Genomic DNA, 19122 nt, shown 5'->3' with positions numbered 1-19122 from the left:
CGACTGGGAAATGTGTGACAAGCAATACACAGCCACCATGTGTCCCCACTACAGTATGCGCGGTTAGTTAGCTTCTAACAACTTCCCACCACTTCACACGCGCTTCAGCGTCACTGCTTCCCCAACAACGTATCCAACCTAAACCTTAAAGCGCAACACATCGCGAATAAAGTCTGTAAATTTTCCTACAGCGCCACCCCTTGTGGATTGCGCCAGTACATACATGCTCAATGCGGTGCTCACTGTGTCCTCAAGAGAGACATCTTCAAGTCATCCTGCCTGTAACCAAATAGCTATCTGGCAAGCTAGATGTGGTTAATTATGGCTATGCACAGTCAAATTACCCAGATAGAAAAAACGACCGAAGGACTGCTTTTCCCGCTTTTGCTTCAAAATTATGACCTGAAACTAAACGCTTTACATTATGCAATGCCATATTCTTGTTGTTTAAACCCCAAGCTAGTTGCATGTGCCTGTCACTATTTCCACATGGTTAGTTGTCTAGTTTGCCTTCATCGGGTGGGGAGGGCAGTGTCTTTGGAAGTCCCCGAAGCGATTAGTCGGCTAACGTTGCTTCAGAGGCAGAGCCAGCCAGCTAGTCCTGATTCTGAAATGAAAGTGAAAGCTAGTGGCCTTAACTGCCTCAGATGGCAGCTGCATTGCAAAGTGATTCCTATAAGGACGGTTCTGAAGCAACATGAAGTTGATATTATTTATTCTTAGTACAGTTGTTTATTCAGGTAAGTGGCAAACTTGTTTTGTTGTTCAAGGATTGTGCTTCACCAGATAGCTAGAAAACGATATGCTTCTTGATCTAGACCCCCTGTACATAACCTCAGTAAAGTTCTGTATCTATGCGGTAGGCAGTGTTATATTATTTACAACATTAAAACCAACGGGAATTACACCACAATATTATACGAAATAATGTCTGTCGTTTGTTCCAAATGACTGATTTCTGTCAGTTAACAGTTGTTCTGCAGAGCCATACATTTGCTAGCTAAACAGGAAATACAAACTTAGCTAGTCAGTTTACTTTAGGTGGGCCAACTAGTAGTACCTATCTACTTTCTGAATCTGGATAGTCTTAAAAGAAATCTGTGATCCTAGGTCGTAGTACTACTTCGTTGAGTCAGGTGTGTGCGACAGAATATTCTGTTAGCAGAATCATGCTTATAATGATGTATCCCCCCTTGAAGAGCGGCACGAAATTATGAATTACAGGGCACGCCACGAGAGCGATCGGTATTTTGGTCAGTGTTTCAATTTGCTTTAAAACAAAATTTGCTTATTCTCAGCAATCTATAACATGATGTGAATATTGTTGACACGTCAGTGTGTGTATGTGTTTTCGTCACGTCTGATATCTGCTAACGCAGTTATTTCATCCATAATTATTTTATCAGTATGTTACAGAAAAGAAAACATTTAACAGTTTAAAGTGATAAACAATGATAAGATTGCATTTGATGAGTGCAGAATTAATTGTTTAATGCAGATTACTTACAAAGTTGCTACACATCTCACCTAGAACTAATCATACTTGCTGAACCATCATAACCTAGAAATTTATTCATCAAACTTTGATGTAGCCAACAGTAAATCATTTAGCCACAAATGTAATCAGTTTGCTGCTTGTTTAATGAGAAAACTCCAGACCATTTCACTTACGCTACTTCACTGTAAGTGTATGCAGTACATGTTTGCAAGGGTACCCCTCATACTTGTTCTGCTACTGTTTACTGTTGTATCAGTCAATCACCCAGCCAATCAATCAGTGAGTGTGATTTCCATGTTATGTCCTGTACAGGTGCACTGGGATCCCAGTCTCTGCAGGATCTGAGATGGCTTGGCTGTGAGCTGATAGAGGACCAGATACTCACGGACGCGAGTGGGCAACCAGAAACTCGCCACCACCATTTACCCGCAATGCTGCAGTTCGGCCAGCCGGGAGACAGTCCCATCGAGCCAGACACCATCACCTTCTTAGTCACAGGTGGGTGACGGCTGAGCTGTCAATCAGAGGAGGGTCACATCGCGCGCTCCACAGGGTGCCCTGTGCTGTGTTACGAGACGAGTGGTCCTTAGCACATATCTGTGTGCCTCTCTCAGGGACGAAGGTGGACATGCGGAGGTACGTGGAAGGGGGAACGGACCAGCTGAAGTGCGAGATTCGCCGGTACAGCACGGGGGGCATTCAGATGCGCTGGCCCGGGCCGGGGGCAGAGGAGAGGGACGTCTGGTTCACCTGCACGCTAAGTCACAGAGAGGGGCTCTTCGTCCTCACCACCTTCCTCAGACACACCCCAGCCACCTCCGCTGATCCCCAGGAGGACTACACCAAGATGTTCCCCATCAGAGACAGAGACACTCTGGTCACGACAGGTACTTACACCTGGATGGGGGCAGCTGTATAGGAAGTATGCTATGCTATTGTTGTTACATCAGTACATTTTTATTACATTACACTATTGTTATTTAGCAGACGCTGTTATCCAGGGTGACTTACATAGGTTACAGTTTTTACATGTTATCCATTTATACAGCTGGATATTTACTCGGGTAGTTCTGAGCTAAGTATCTTGCACAAGGGTACAGCAGCAGTGGCCCAGCAGGGAATCGAACCAGCAACCTTTCTGTTATGATATCACAAAACTAGGGGGTCTAGCCAATAGTGTAGAATCAACTAAGGTAATACAGGAAGACCTAACCAGCATCCAAAAGTGGGCAGATACCTGGCAGATGACATTCAATTTAGATAAATGTAAAGTCTTGCATGTGGGAAATAAGAACCTTAGACAAGACTACTTAATGGGTGGAAAAAAAACTAGAATGTGCTCAATTTGAAAAGGACTTGGGAGTGGTGGTTGACCCAAGCTTAGCAGGATCTAGGCAGTGTGCTGTAGCAGTAAAAAAGGCCAACAGGATGCTGGTATATATAGCCAAAAGTATCGAGTATAAATCTAAAGGGGTTATATTGAAATTATACAATGCCTTAGTCAGACTGCACCTGGAATACTGTGTGCAGTTCTGGGCACCGCACTATAAAAAAGATATCGAAGCTCTAGAAAAGGTTCAAAGAAGGGCAACTAAATTAGTTCCTGGCATGAAATATAAAAGCTAGGAGGAAAGACTCAAGTTACTTAACCTATTTAGACTAAGCAAGAGGAGGCTTAGAGGTGATTTAATTGAGGTATTTAAATTTATAAAAGGAATCAATAAGGTTAACTATAATAGATTCTTTAGGGTGAGTTCAGTCTGTAAAACAAGAGGACATAAATGGACACTAGTTAAGAGTAAGTTCAGCACTGATATAAGGAAATATTATTTTACACAAAGAGTTATCAATACATGGAATAGGTTGCCAGGTCATGTAGTTGAGGCAGAGACCCTTGCTGTGTTCAAGTCTAGACTTGATGCAGTTTTGGATACTCTTTAATTAAGAAATGGCGAATGACCTGTTCTCGTCATCATATGTTCTTATGAGCCATGCTCCTTGCCACTATGCTGCAGTGTTGATATTCAAAGATAGGTAGACCTCCCCCTCCCTGCTCACCCCCCTCGCCCCTCCCTGCCTGCAGCGGTGATGGTGGTCCTGACGCGCTCCCCCTCGGTGGCGGTGGGCCTGCTGAGGGAGCAGACGCTGCACTGCCAGTTTGCCGTGGACCACAAGAGGCCGGACCTGACCGTGGAGTGGCGGTTGCAGCGGCGCGGTGAGCGCTCCAAGCTCTTCAGCTACACCAGCCGCTCAGGGAAGAGCGAGGGCAGCGGCGTGTCCGCCAGGGCCATTGGCGGGGGTGACGCCTCCCTCCGGATCCCCCTCACCAAAGTGACCAGCGAGGGGACGTACATCTGCTCCGTCTATGTGCCTCCGCTCTACGGGAGCCACGACATTGCCCTGAACATCCAAGGTGAGGCTGCTGCTGGGTGTGTGTGGTGGGGTGGGAAACCGCATGGAGGTTTGATTTTAGTTTTTTGCTAGTGGCTGGAGGGATCACAATGGCAGCTTCCTGCTCTCTTTCACTGTCACCAGTCATTTCTGCAGCGGGGTGCTTCACAGCTGTTGAACAGCCCGGTCTTCTGGCAGAAGTTGTGTCTCTGTATCTGTAGCATTACATTACATTGCTTTATTGTCATTTAGGAGACGCTCTTATACACAGGTTACAACTTTACATGTTGCCCATTTATACAGTTGGATATTTACTGAGGCAATTCTGGGTGAAGTACCTTGCCCAAGGGTACAACAGTGCTTAAGCGAGGAATCAAACCAGCAACCTTGCGGTTACAAGCCGTGCTCTTTACCTTTGTCACATTGCTGCCCAGCCTTTGGTTGCTAGTCTTATGTCTAATTCTTAACCTGAGGGATCAGGAACTGAACTGTCAGGTCTCTCCCTCTCAACCAGTCCAGCGTGGGTGACCCTAGTCTCCTCGTGGCATAGCACTTGAGTTCATTGAAACACAAAAGCCACCTCCCCTTGGCAGTGTGTCAGTTGAATGGGGACAGAATCAGTGGAGTAGAGTCATATGCAGTCAGACATGCATATGGGTGAGATGAGCAGAGGAGCTGGTCTTTGTATGGGTATGGTCATTTCTATGATTGTCTGTATAGGGTTATCTGTTTAACCAACTCTTTAACCACGGTAATGTCTGTTTGTCTCCTCCCAGAGAGCCCCCGGGCGTCCGTAAATGTGGCCTCCTCGCTGTCCCTCCAGCAGGGTGAGGAGCTGAAGGTGGTGTGCGATGCGCAGGGGTACTACCCGCTGGACGTGCAGCTGGAGTGGCTGAGGGAAGGGGGGGGTGGCGGGCGGCTGCCGGAGGTGCTGAAGAACGTGCTGTACTCCAGCCACCGCCACCACCCCGACGGCACCTACTCCCTGTCGGCCTTCTTCCTGCTGCGCCCCTCACTCGCTGACTCGGGCTACACCTACACCTGCCGGGTCTCCCACCACTCCTTACGCACCCCTGTCCGGAAGAGCTTCACCCTGACCGTCACAGGTGAGTCTGAGTGTAGAGATGGGATTGCAAGCTAATCTGAGCTAAACTGGGTTGATTTTCATTGAAGGAAAAAACAATCAGTACATTTTTAGCACTAATGCAAATAAACGTTTACCAGCACAATAAGAGCTCTCCCAAGGGTTTGCATTTTTTAATACAGTTGATGCAAACACACACCGATATCCTCGTAGTTGGGGATCAGACTGAATCACAGATTACACATTGAAATTTTTTTTTTTAAAGAAAATATTTGAGAAGAAAATTGAATAATGTTGGATGTTCAAATCATCCACTTGTGCTTTTGATTGAGGTAGGGAGGGTCTAAGACGTAAGACTGGTTATTTATCATGAAGCATGGACATGTAAAAAAATAATAAAATAATTTGGAAACAAAAATAAAGACAAGTAATTTCCTTTGATTCCAGTTTTACAGAATGACATGTTGTGCCCACAGAGGCAGTGTTGTGGAAAGAAGTGTTCTGCCAGTAAGAAAGTCACAGTTAGTGTTGAATGAGGCTTGCATTAAGCTGGTTTAAAGGAGCTCTGTTGTGCTAAATTATGTTTCGATGTTGTTTCAGAGCCTATGAGCTGGGGCTCTGTGCTGTGGGGAGTCATGGCTGTGGTGTTTATAGGGGTAATGGTCGTGGTTCTGGTCCTGATGCTCCGCTATCTCCATGAAGGTGAGTCCCATCTGTTCAACCCCTTTACTCACTCATCCTAAATCACTTTTATAGAAACAGACAAAACCAGTTTGCTTCCTGCAGCTGAACAATTTTAGCTAAGGCTGCAATCTGCAAGTGCCTGCTTTGGGATTCCGAATGAGGAGTTCTATTTAATGCATCTCGAAATGGTGTGTTTTAAATTAAACCTAAGTGAGAATATGCAGACCTGTTAAAACACAGTAACAGCTACTTTAGCCTTAGCCCTGTCTTCATTAGAGCTTCAGATAAATTTCAGTAAAAGAAGCATCTTCCAGTTTACCTGTGTTGCCAGTTGTGTTTGTTTGGCTTCAATTCCAATTGACCAATCCAAACAAGAATTACAGCATCACCATGCTTGAGGCTTTAAAAATGACCAAATCAAGAAACTAATGGCAGCCAATACTCATCCAAACATTTCTGTTATATATGCTTTCAGCTCCCCAGTTGCTTTATAGTCAAGTTGATTACTGTACTTTGGATCAGATGGTACAATATATATATAACCATCTATTCAAGTATTTGAATTCATTGATCAGTAAATAAACAAAAAGTACATGTGTGAAGCTGATTCCAACCTCTTGATTTTCTCTTGATTTACATTTGACATGACAAGTTGACAGTAGGCCCTCGTAGCAAGTTAAATTTCCATTGCTCTTTCACTGCATTCAGTGTTTCATAACTTATGTAGTAGCTACATCCGAGTTGCACTTTACACATCAAAACATCTATTAGTCTATAATTTCTGGAATGAAAAATAACTACCAGTCTAATTGGTACATCAGTGCACCTTTAATAAATGATACTGTATTTGTAGAGCATTTTTTCAGTTCAGTGATCAGTATAGTGTATGTACTCTGTTGCTTAGTTATTATGCACTGTATGCATGTGAAAATGAACATTGCTTGCTTTAGAGTTGTGCTAAAATAGTGTGGTGCTAACCCCCTTGCTGTTACTGACTGTTCTATTATGTATATGAAATATTTTGCCATTTTGTCTTTGTGTTACCTCTGAATAATTTGCCCTAATCAGTGAGCCTCTTCTCTCTTTCCCATACAGCAAGAAGAGAAGCAAATAAGGTGAGTCGAATCGTGTCAATAAAGGGCAATATTAAGGTTTTATTCCTCCATGAGGATATTATCACTCATTTATTTTAAAATCCAGTTTGCAATGTACTTACTATATTTGTGTATTGTGAGTGATTTGGCAAATACAAATTTGTCACAGGAGACCTTTGTGACACTTCATACTTCTTCAGAAGTACAGGGTAGGGGGTCAATCACTTTCTGTCTCCTGTTAATACACTATGTGTGTGTGTGTGCATGTGGTGCGTGTGTGTGTGCATGTGGTGCGTGTGTGTGTGCGTGTGCGTGTGTGTGTGTGTGTGTGTGTCTGTGTCTTTGAACTATCTGTTCACTGTTTCCTTTACGCAGAGGAAGCCATACTAAGAGGGCATGTCTGAAGACGTGGAGACAGATAGTAGGCAGAGGACAGAAACTCTTCAACCTTCCTCCATCTCCCCTTCTGCTTCGACCCCTCTTGACATCTGGATTCCTGTAATATGGGGCCCAAGTGGGTGGTTTGGAGGAGGGAGTAAACTTGAGAACCTGAGGACAAAGCTGTTTTTCCACCAAGGGGTGAATTACTGGATGTAACAATCAGGAAAACAATGCACCTTTCTTAACAAATGGAAGAACATTCTGGAGTGTAAAACAATTTTATTTGGGACGTTATTTCAGAGAACTGCTGTGCATCATCAGTACTTTATTCAGTAAATATATTTTGAAGGACAGATCTCAATATTATTACAGAGCACAGTAACACAGCCAAGAATGAAACATTTGATGCTAGTTTTTGATGATGTGTTTGGTGATGATAATTGTGGGGTACGATAATACTAATGATGAAATAAAGTGGTTATTTGGTCCTGCTGTGATCAGCAGCTCAACTCAATTTGTATGTGTTGTTTTCTTAAATAAAACAGCCTGTTGACATGAGGCACACCTCACTGATTAATATGCTGTGTTCAGATTCCCTGAAGTCTGCATCACTGACTACATACATTTTCATAAATTATAGCTGCATGTGTGGCTGATTGTTTGTGTGTGTGTGTGTGTGTGTATGCGTGCGTGTGTGTGCGTGTCTGTCAGACAGTTTTTTGCATGGATCTCCACACCCACTTCTTGGCATGTTGCATATATGTCTCAGGAATGGCATCTGTTCACAAACAGCATTTCATTTCTCTCTGTTAATCACCCTCTTCACCTCCCACGCTCTCTTTGTCTCTTTAACCTGTGAGTGACTGATATCTGACAATCCTCTGTCCCCTGCTCTGATCCCTGGAACCTTCCCTGATAGATTTCCATCACATCCTCTGTTGTGTCTGGAGTAGAACCCTTTTATGATCTCCAAGACACTCAGGAACATTAAAAGCAGCAGACACTTCACCTTATCCTCAGGATAGTTCCAGCCTGGTCTACTGTGCTCGAGCAGGCAGGAAGACAAACAGAGTGCGTTCTTATACAACTCCTGGATCCAGTTTACAGTATGTTTTTAAACTGATCTAACTAACTCTTTACAATGAAGCACTCCTATGTGTCCATAATTCAATCTAAGGTAAAATGCACAGCGAAGTTCTGCATCTTGGACAAGGCACTGCAGTCCCAAGTAATGAAGTTTGTTTATTTTCTCCCCGCGGTGAGAGGACAGATTGCTGTAATGGAGTGCTTATGGAGTTAGCTCCTGTTTATTAGCTAACTACTGTAAACCAAAACTTGTTTAAAAATGAGCAAGTGAGTGGTACAGCAAACTATTTCTCAGTTCTTAAGCTGTACTCACATTCTTTAAACATTTGGTGGGCTAAGATGAGCCGAAAATAAGTAAGAGCGTCTGCTAAATAACATAATGCAATGTAATGTAATGAAAATCCAGCCCTCCTTATTCCCACCTCCCACTCTGTCGCCACCTGCTGGAGAAGTGGGAAATGAAACACCCTCCATGACTGGCTCTTTAAATGGCAGTGAGTTTGCAGGGCAGGCAGATGCAACTGGCAGCTTTGAAGGTGAACCAGGCAACCAGGCTTGAGGTCAAAACACGCAACACACACACGCGCACACACACGCACACACACCCACACACACACAACAGGCTGAGGACAGAATGGCTTTGAGAATCCACACTGCTGCAGTACTGCACTCAGGCTTGACCACAAAGCTTTTTTCCTCTCTTTAAACAATTTTTACTTGAAGAAGATACACTGCTTGAGGCAAGAATTTAACAGCACTTCAGAATGTATTTGTCCTCAAAATCAAAGTCTACATTATTTTTTATTCTGGTTGACTGACTATTCTCTTTTACATGAGAACATTCAAAATTTTAGCACACTCCTTTTACAGGCTGTTGAATTAGTTTTTGGCACAGACTCACGTTCCATGAGGATCTTTTAACATTTTTTTATTGCTCGGGATTGGCTGGGAAAGCCCCTGCTGACAGAGGATCAGAGGGACAGATTATACAAACATACGGTGACAGGCAGTGACAGAGGAGAAGAGCAGCAGCCATGGACGGAGGCCGGCGGACCTCTCTTGGAGCGGGGGCCCTGGAGGAGGAGGAGGAGGCGGTGAGCGCCACTCTGTCCCGGTACGAGGCCACTGTGCGGGACGCCATGCGCGAGATCCACGTGGACGTGGAGGCCTTCAAGCTGGGATTGGAGCGGCGCCTGGAGGAGACCGCGGGCCTGACCGAGCCCCTGGTCCGGGCCATGGCCGAGCTGCAGCTGGAGAACCGGCAGCTGCGGAGCCGGCTGGAGACCCTCACCCGGCAGGTGGAGATGCTGACGGGCGAGGCATGCGACAGGAGCGCCCTGCTCGGCATCGCCCCGTTTGACCCGGTCCTCTCCTGGGTGCCCGGCAGCCGGCCTTCACCCGGGTCGCCCACTTCTATCACCCATCCTGCCCTTTCCAGCAGGACCCAGAATCTGTTCACCCCCAGTCCTCAGACGATTCCATTCTTGAGCAGGGCCAGCATCTCTGCTTCCAGCAAGACCAGTGTGAGTATAGTACATTACATTACATTACATTATTGTCATTTATATGATGGTTAGCATAGTATATTGAATATTGGGTTTTGAGGTCTTTGGTTTTGGACAGGCATGGGTGTAGGCTGGGGTGGGGGGTGAAACATGTTGAGTGGGGGGGACAGGGGGAACATGTCCCCATAATGTTGAGAGAATGTAGTAAACTAATTACAATGTGAAGCATTTGTGTGCATGATAGCACTTCCGATTATGCCATGCTGATGTCTTATTCTGTAACAAGATCAATCATAAACTCTGTCTCCTCAGCCACTTATAAATCATGGCTCAAAGCCCATATTGAAGGGAGGGTTTTCAATTTATAAACTGTAAAGTGCAAAGGTGAGCTATACATAAACTGCATAAGCACCTTTATGTTTTGAGATTTGGAGTTATAGATTCAATAAAAATTCAATGAGTAGTAGTGTTAATTTTTAATAACTTACACAACTGATAAAATGTTTATTGATGACATTTTATTGATTAAACCTCTTATTCGAAATTAAGGACAAAATGCAGTACAGTTAGAGGAATAGATCTAGCCTTTATTCAACATGTCCAATCTGAAATCCTTGCACAGTTTTTTAAGTCTGATAATGAGCACATTGATGGCATATACCCAGATATGTAAGCTACACACTATCATTTCCTGGTTTAAATATGAAAATACCTTCGTTACATGCAAATACATTAACCCGTGGGATGAACAGAGCTTCTGTGTGTTGACTGTCCCACCTACTGCATGGTTTTCAAATTAGTTTATGGGTAGTCAATAGCTTCCCTGTTCGTGGCAAAGAATGCTAAGTTTCAGCTTATCTAAGACAGCAGTTCCCTCATGAGATGGAACTGATAGACAGCTGAACTGGGCCAAAATGATCATGGTTGCTGAGGATATATTTGTGCATTGAGTGTACTTGATGAGAATCCATGTTCATTACTGACAATAGGATCATAGACATCTGGAGTGCTGCCATTTTTATACATTTTACCCTGCTTAACACATCCATAGCTTTCAGTTAGCTCATAAGAAGATTGTAGGTTAACCTTGTAGAGCCCTGGGTGACTATTTTAGTGGGACTGTGGAACCTTTATGACCCTTAACACAGCCCTGATGGTTTATCACACCAAGAGATTCTTTTCATTCAACAGTAACAATAGAGCTTGAGAGGAAGATATGTGTGGACCTGTCTTAGTAGTGAGATCTTCATCACCCTGCTGTGCAGTACACACCTGCTAATCTCCATAACCACTTTGACCTCTTTCTCCATGGTCTCCTTCCACACTCCAAGGCAAGCCTTTCTTAGTGTGCCATCTACTCAGGCACCCCTCAAAGCACTGACCTCCTCCACACAGGAGAGCCAACCAGTCTCAGGTCTGCAGTGCCAGAGTTCCCTTCATTCTTCATAGCCTCTAATCCTGTGTCTGATGTTCCTGCTCAGACAGTGTGACTGTGCGCAGCAAAAGAGGCAATGGGTGTTTGTCTCCTCCTTCTGTGAGTTGGGGAGCTTCTCTTGTAGGGCTGTTGTTGTATGGATGTTTTTAGCCCACAGAACAAGTAGAAGTTAAAGTGTGGTGTTTGGAATGTATTTGGGGATCGCTCTTTTTCTCAGTGCTATACAGAAGGGCCATATCTTCACAGTCTGACATTGTGTCTGTGGCCAGAACCTGAGTGACAGATATCTGCATTCCCTGCCTACCCCTCTTACAGCAGTCCCTCTTACACAATGTCCCCACTGTTGCTGAGCTCTGCTCCATGTCCTCGGCAAAAGCTCTGGGAATCTCGAATGTCATCCAGGGGAGAAGTGTCAGTACCACTGCATGCCATGCAGGAACACTCCACCACTCCTCTGTGCTTCATCAAAATTCACAAAACCAGTTTTCACATATTGGCAGGGTTATGGATAGGGTTGCAGTTTAGCTTGGACACCTGGACTGTAGTGTCCAACACACCAGGGCCTCTGAGGCGCATATCCCACAGCACTAGAAAGCTTCTTCAGCTGGAGATAAGGAACATTGCAGGTACACAGGGTTTGTTAGGGCACCTGCAGCTTCTCCATGAAGTCCAGCGATACCAACAACCTTCCCGTTTATTATCCATAAATACCAGCAGGACTTGCGTTTTACAAGGATGACAGTGCAAGGGTCTGTTGTACTCAGTGCAGAGTGCTCGTCTGGATGATGGTGTGGATGCCCATTAACTTGATTCCATATGTCAGGGGTTAACTGCAAACATAAATCCCAACCAGCATTCCTGGGCATTAATGACCTACAGCCCAATGGCTGTCTGCACTGTGCAATTAGTAATGCATCATCTTCTCACATGTGAACCTTTGTGTGAGGGAGATAGATGTTATGTATGGGTCTGGCACAGCAAAATGGTCATCTGTGACGCGGCATCTGTAAATTATGTCAAGTTCTACTCTCTTGGGAAATGGCTATCTTATAAGATACTGATAGTTACAGGAGTCAAGGATATTCTCATTTCTTCAATACAACTAGATGTACCAGGATGGGTCTTGTGTGTGTTTGATTTTGAAGTTGACAATTTCTGTTCATTCTTAAATGAATACAGCAATTAGCTGATCACTTTTTAATCATATCCATTTGACCTGCTGTGTTACACACACCCACTTTAATGAAAACATCCCACACCCCAGGTTTCAACACATTGATTTTCACACAAAGCCATTATCACAAGGTCACTGAACCAGTGCTGGAACGTGTGGCCTCAGCTATTCTCTGCCTCATTATTAGGAACTATATAAAGAAGGCATGTCAGTGAGAGGCATTGCAGAGGTATCTCAGGGTAAAAATAGACCAGCAGGACCCCACCTACCGACAGTTGTTTTGCCACTGTCCCAATTGAAATGACAAAAAGCATGTGAGAAAGTTTATATATAGTGATTGTGGGCCTGTCACGTGATAACTGACAGCTAAAGAGCTCTTCTGCAAAACACTGGGAGGGGGTTTGGAGGAATGGAATACAGGACAGCTTGGGCCCAAAGCAAGTGTTTATGTTGTGCTCTCCCAGCCTGTCATGGAGATACACTGGGATCATTGGCGAACCATGTGGGTCCATGCTTTAGTTTTTGGTCTCAGTCTTTGTGTAGTAAATATGAGCAATGAGTAAGTTGAGGTGGGGTTTCATGTGGAATAATGATTATATCCTTAAGCGAGTCACTTAACTTAGTAACTCCTGTAAAGGGCAGAAATAAAAGACCTTCCAATAAAAAAACCAAAACATGATGTTCTGTTTGTCTCCCTGAAAGATTATTCTCTGACGTGTGTGATAGAGTCACTGTCCCTTTGCTATGTGGTGAGCACAGCTGTCCACAGTTTGCCTGTCAGAGTATCAGTACAGAGGGGAGGAAAGGAGAAGGAACACTGTTCCATAACATGAAGTGCTTCCCCACCTGCTTACTGCACAAAAATAAACCCATACGTATGGTGATACACACACACCAGTATGAAGGGCCCAGGAAATCAGATTAATGGGTCTGTTTTGAATCACTGCTATCGCTGTTTCATCTTTGTGTGCCTGTGATTTAATTGGAGCAATGTTTGATCTGCGCTTTCTTTTTTTTCACAGAGTATTGAGAGAGATGGACCCACTGAAACCAGTTCTGCTCTAGGCCCTGCTGTGTTGGAGAATGGTCACACACCTGGACCAGGTAATAGCATAAGCCTACAGTACACATTGAATATATACACACACATACACTGACACACACACAAAAATCCACAGTTTGTCTTTAGAGGTTCCACAGCCTTTGTGTTGAGCATAGATCCTCTTCTTGTGCTATGTCTGCAATGTGTTTACCAGGAAGCAGCTATGTGGTACTAGGGCAGTGCTGTAGCAACCAGTGTAGATTAACTGCATTATGGTATTAAGTCATGAGGCAGACGGTTGACATGGTCTTTAAATACAGAGTGCGTCATAAAGTCTGTTTCTGTTTCAAGTACAGTATTTGTTTGACATATCCAAGACCAAAATTACGAAACTATTTTTGCTCAGTCTGGGGCAGTTCAGTCTGGGAATCTGGGGGAATTTCACCAGAAGACTTTCCCTGCAGGTGCAAGGTCACCATTTCAATTTTCTCCATGATACTCAGCGTCTCAGGTTACAGAAGAAATGGCTTTTAGATTATCGTAAGAGAGCAGCTTGCGTCAAATGTTTATGCTCTCATTGTATGAATAACATGCTCGACAAACAGAAATTTCTACAGCAGATGGAAATGAAGAGAATATGTAATTCGATGTGTAATCATGCTGACCAGGTCAGGGAAATACATATGTGGATATCATGGTTTTGGTATTAGTGTGTATGGTTAAATATAATACTGTGTGAGAAGAAACATAAGCAAAGTCTGAGGTCTGGTGCTGCATTCAGGCGCCACCCCCTGGACATTTAGAGGAAATAGCAGGCAGCTCAGACCTGCCAGCTGACGCAAATGGGCATCAATCTTCTCCTCAGTGAGCCTTGGGAAACTTTACTCCTCTCTGTCACTGTTTCTCACTGCAAGGTACCAGGTATGAAAAACATTATGTGTGGAGACTGTGAAGAGAAAAGCTAAGAATTTTTCCCATATTGGCTGTTGACTTGATATTGAATATTAATATTTGACTTGACTTGCTTTGATATGAGAAGCTGGCTTTTTGTAAATGGACTGTGAACCCTGATAATAAGCAATCTTGCTGCTTGGAGTCAGAAGAAACATTGTAAAAACGTTCCTGTCAAAACTGCATGTGTGTCAGTGAGGACTATGATCAGTAAGGATAGCACTGTGTCACCCGAGACAGAGCCTCCTGGCACTGGTTGTCCTCCTCTGTCTACTTCATTCCCTGCCTTGAGCCACAGCTGACTGTTAATGTTTCATAACAAATCAGTCTAAGTTTGACAGACACCCTCGTCCAGCGACAAATTGTGGAGATGCTGGTCTTTGTCCCTCAAGTGCAGTCTTTAATACCTATCTGTCACTGTGGTTGTGTGTGTGTGTGTGTGTGTGTGTGTGTGTGTGTGTGTTCGTGTACCTCTGCTTTGTTTGCAGATAAGCATGCCTCTGCACCTTCAAAGTCAGTGACGTACTCCAGTGTGACTTCACCCAGCAGTGACAGGTTAGTCACATAAAATTGCTTGTCGTAATGATGGATTAGCCAAGAACAATAACCTATGTTTTCCTTTTAAAAGGCTGACCCCATTTTGGCATCATTGCCCATTCTGCCAATGACTCAGTTACCCTTTCACTTACAACATGAATTCACTTACAACAAAAATTCATTCATTCATCCAACAATTTTCTCATGAATCATCTGCTGTAGCTCCCATACGTTTCCTACATATTGTGTGTGTTCTGCCGATTGCTCCAGCCCGCAGACTTGAAATATGGAGGATCTCAGAGGCATTCTGACCGTTTTATTCCCTCTTTCCCAAAGAGTTACGGACATGGGAAGAGAGACGTCCTCTGGCAGGGGTGTGGAGCGGAGGCGGGAGCTGGTGAGGTCACAGACACTGCCACATAATTTAGGCGCCCAAGCTGCGCGCTCCCTCTTCGAGAAACTGGATTCCGACATTAGCAGGTACCTTGTCACCTTCATCCTCACGCCAAATACTCTGTCCTCAGCCCCCTGCGCCTTCCACCTCATGTTCACCTTATGTTCTCTGCTGACTTTGAGTGCTGTCCAAATACAAAATAATGAGCTTACAGCTGACAAGTGGTACTTTGATCTTTTTACGGAACATGTAGTTCTTGACCAGACATTATCTCAGTTAGGGAGTGTGAATATTAAGTGCTGCTAACAAAAGGAATACAAGCTATATACAAACTATAAGTCCCTTCTTTCCTGATCCTGTTTACATACTCACTGTTCCTGTTACTCAGTCTCGCTTATTTTTGTTACACATTCTCAGTTTTTTTGCTGCTCCCTCCTTTCTTTCCTTCCTCCTTTACTTCTCTGTGCCTCCCCTGCTCCCTGTTCCTTTCCTCTTCTTGCCTCTCTTTGCACCTGTCTGACAAGCTCTGTCCCCTCATTGACAGATCCAAGCCCCAGGACTCCAAGCCTAAGCTCAAACGCTCACAGAGCTTTGGAGTTGTCAGTGCCAGCAGCATTAAGCAGATCCTTCTGGACTGGTGCCGCTCCAAAACCATTGGATATGAGGTGAGGCCTGCAATACTGTACAGGGCACACAAAACACACTCTAGGCATTTACAGCAGACAGACACAACAGGAGAAGATCTAAAAGGAACATGAATTAGGTAATAAGAACTGAGTCACTGGCCAATAGAAAAGATGTCTGTGTGGCTGCTCACTGATAATGTTTTTTGATTTGTGCTTTGGTTTATTATATGTGGTTCAACAAACACTAATTCACTATGTTGTCCTGATACTGTTAGTGTTATAGTGTGTTTTGTGCCGTGAGTGGAACGCAGTGGTCTGGTGTTAGTGTGTTTTGTTCCGTGAGTGGAATGCAGTGGTCTGGTGTTAGTGTGTTTTGTACTGTAAGTGGAATGCAGTGCTCTAGTGTTACTGTATTTTGTGCTGTAAGTGGAACACAGTGCCCTGGTGTGGTGTAGACATGGTGTCATACTCTGCTCCACAGCAGATGCTCTGTGTCACTCACTTTGGCTGGCTCTGGTTAACAGGGCCTTGTGTTTTCCAAGGCTCATATGTATGAATGCATTCAAGTGACCCTGCTGAAATTCAAATGAGTGACCACGAGAGCAAATGGAATGGTATGGTATGGAATAACCACAGGGCAGAAATGAGAAGTTTGACTTAACGTGTTGGAGGTAAAAAAAAAAAGTAAGATACCTTCCCAAAAGCACATCTGGACTGGGATAGGCAGAAAGATAAAGAGTGCTGCCCACGTGTCCTACAAATGACCTCATCTCACTTTGACATTTGCACTTCTTTCTTTCTCTCTCCTCCTTCCCTTTCCCAACTTCTCTGCTCCAGAATATTGACATCCAGAACTTCTCATCCAGCTGGAGCAATGGCCTGGCATTCTGTGCCCTGGTCCATTCCTTCTTCCCCACTGAGTTTGACTACAGCACACTGACACCTGCCAACCGCAAGCGCAACTTTGAGCTGGCATTCGGCATTGCAGAGTGAGTGGCCAACTGCACTTCAGAATCCGTCTGACTGGTGTCCCTTATCAATAGAGAGATGCCACTGTGCAACAAGTTACAAAATCTAAAACAAGACATTTTACCTTCAAAATATGTCATGTACCTAAATCAGTTACCACTGTTGTTATGGTAAAATACACATAGCAGAATCTAAAATGTTCCACCATTTAAAAAGCTGTTGCTTATGTGTTCGTGGAAGTGGCAACATCTGATACATTGACTAATATGTACAAAATATTTTGATATTTATTCAGATATATTTAACATTCCGGGTATTTTACATTACATGTTTGTAAGGTATCCAACACCGTCACTCTTGACCTGTGCACTCCAGTGATCTCCTCGTTATTGTCCTGCCTTTTGTTTTATTATTGCACATATCACAGACCTCCAGTTTGGTCCATTTGTACTATAGTGAATGTGCATTGATTGCTCTCCTGCATACTGCTGTCGGTTGGTTTTTGATAGATGAAACAGAATCTCATTAATAAAATCCGCTTTGGAGACACAACTGTTCACTTTAATCCTGCGGTCTAGGATACAGTACATCAGCATACTGGGTAACAGTGCAGTACTAAGTTTAAGCTCTTTTGTAGATATCATCATCCAATTCACCCCACAAGCCATGCTGCCAAACACCCCCCCCCCCCCCCCGACCCATCTGTGGTCCCCACTACTCACATTCAATCTCTTGCTCTCCCTCCTTATCTCTCCCTGCATCTGACATCAAATTGAGTCTTAGCACACCTCAGAAACACAATCTGCTGTTACCTTGGAATGCATCACACATGAATACCCATTAAGGAGGGGGGCATTTATATTTGTTTCTATTTTATGTTAACAGGGGTGATGGCATAGAAGCAAACCCAAATGTACAGTAATGTCCTACCAAAGATTAAAATCCCCAATATCTTTTAGACCATTCTCTTTCATGAAGACAGGCCTATCAACAGAAATGTGTGTCTCTGACTGTCTTTCTCAGGACGAAGGCGGGCTGTGACCGGCTCATCGAGGTGGAAGACATGATGCAGATGGGCCGCAGGCCTGACCCCATGTGTGTCTTCACCTACGTCCAGGCTCTCTATAACCACCTGCGAAAGTTTGAGTGAGGGCCCCACACCCTCACCCAGCAACACCACTCCACCCCCATCCCCACCCACAGGGGGGCAGCTGGTGTTCCTAAAAAGACCACACTGCCTCTCACATTGGGTTCTGGGGCTGAGAGTGTTTGTGTGCCATTACCCTGTGTTAGTCTCCATTGCAGAACCCTCAAAAACACAGGAGGACCTGACAGGCCTTCCATTCCTCCTTGCTTACTCTATCTCTTGCAAAGATTGCTCTGATTTCTTCATCCAGAGCATGGAATGGCTGGTAATTTGTCCTGGTGTTTGGTAGTGATTTATCTTAAATCTATGCAATGAGTCAGCTCCTCCAGTAAGGAGACCAACTCGTCACAGAAATAATGTCCTTGCAGCATGTAAGGGAGGTCAAAGCCCTCTTGAAGCAGAACTATGATTTTATATGACATGCATGATGATACTAATCAGATGACGACAGTTTGAACTCCTTAGGATGATGAAACAGTGCCAACCCAGCCCCGAAGTTTTTAAGCTTGTTAAACACTTCACAAAAGCCTCCACAGTAACACTCATGACTAAGTGACTCAGTTGTCAGCTCAGTTGTCACGTTACCCTCTTCTTTTTTGCATACGTTTGCAAAATCAGTTATGTTTCACATTAAAAGTCCCATGTTGCAACATGCAGTGAACAACATTTGGAGGAAAGGTACGCCACTTGTTGTCATGTCAGCAACTCAAGGGCACTAAGGGGTACTGATGCACACTCATGAGCTGGAGCATGTCAAATTTGACGAATTAATTTAGTGTTTATCAGATGTTAATGCAATTGGTGTTGCTTGACACAAACAATTCTTTTGCCAGGTGGTGTGGTCAATGAGCCTTTTAAGATAAAATACTGGTAAAAAAAAATGTGTGGTAAAAATGGTACTGGTAAAAAAATAAATATTTTTAAAAATGTATATTTTACCATCACAAAACTGTTTATGCAAATCTTTATACACTGTGACTGGTTTTCAGTATTTAAGATAGCGAAACTGCACCAAATAGCTGACAGAAGCTGTATTTAATCTTAAAAAAATGGCTCTGGATAAAGTCAGAAAAAAAATTTTCACAGAAGCAGGACCTCTATATCCCTAGCTCCACTTCCACATT

The 19122-nt window shown here is 44.0% G+C and overlaps 2 protein-coding genes across 2 annotated transcripts; both read left to right on the top strand.

The window, feature by feature from the left end:
* Positions 1-629: 629 nt before the first annotated feature.
* dhrs13b.2 (dehydrogenase/reductase (SDR family) member 13b.2) lies at positions 630-7571 on the top strand. Its single transcript, XM_036537335.1, has 8 exons — positions 630-740; positions 1811-1996; positions 2113-2385; positions 3582-3911; positions 4666-4995; positions 5574-5675; positions 6753-6772; positions 7127-7571. The coding sequence occupies exons 1-8, from the start codon at positions 698-700 to the stop codon at positions 7139-7141; spliced, it is 1299 nt and encodes a 432-aa protein (XP_036393228.1). The 5' UTR covers positions 630-697; the 3' UTR covers positions 7142-7571.
* Positions 7572-8875: 1304 nt separating this feature from the next.
* LOC118783480 (smoothelin-like protein 2) lies at positions 8876-18183 on the top strand. The gene is made up of 7 exons (XM_036537373.1): positions 8876-9741; positions 13355-13436; positions 14814-14880; positions 15199-15342; positions 15801-15921; positions 16720-16871; positions 17875-18183. Exons 1-7 carry the CDS (start codon positions 9253-9255, stop codon positions 17999-18001), a joined length of 1182 nt encoding a protein of 393 aa, XP_036393266.1. The 5' UTR covers positions 8876-9252; the 3' UTR covers positions 18002-18183.
* Positions 18184-19122: the final 939 nt, after the last annotated feature.

Source organism: Megalops cyprinoides, chromosome 9, assembly GCF_013368585.1.
Source record: "Megalops cyprinoides isolate fMegCyp1 chromosome 9, fMegCyp1.pri, whole genome shotgun sequence".
NCBI classification, from domain to species: Eukaryota; Metazoa; Chordata; class Actinopteri; order Elopiformes; family Megalopidae; genus Megalops; species Megalops cyprinoides.
Note: the sequence above shows the minus strand (reverse complement) of the source record. Positions and strands in the feature narration are given on the sequence as shown.

Coding starts and splice junctions, on each gene's coding strand:
- LOC118783480 (XM_036537373.1), top strand. CDS start 9,253: ATGGACGGAGGCCGGCGGACCTCTCTTGGAGCGGGGGCCCTGGAGGAG. Junction 13,437..14,813: donor TGGTCACACACCTGGACCAG/GTAATAGCATAA, acceptor CTTTGTTTGCAG/ATAAGCATGCCTCTGCACCT. Junction 15,343..15,800: donor CTGGATTCCGACATTAGCAG/GTACCTTGTCAC, acceptor CCTCATTGACAG/ATCCAAGCCCCAGGACTCCA.
- dhrs13b.2 (XM_036537335.1), top strand. CDS start 698: ATGAAGTTGATATTATTTATTCTTAGTACAGTTGTTTATTCAG. Junction 2,386..3,581: donor AGACACTCTGGTCACGACAG/GTACTTACACCT, acceptor CCCTGCCTGCAG/CGGTGATGGTGGTCCTGACG. Junction 3,912..4,665: donor CATTGCCCTGAACATCCAAG/GTGAGGCTGCTG, acceptor GTCTCCTCCCAG/AGAGCCCCCGGGCGTCCGTA.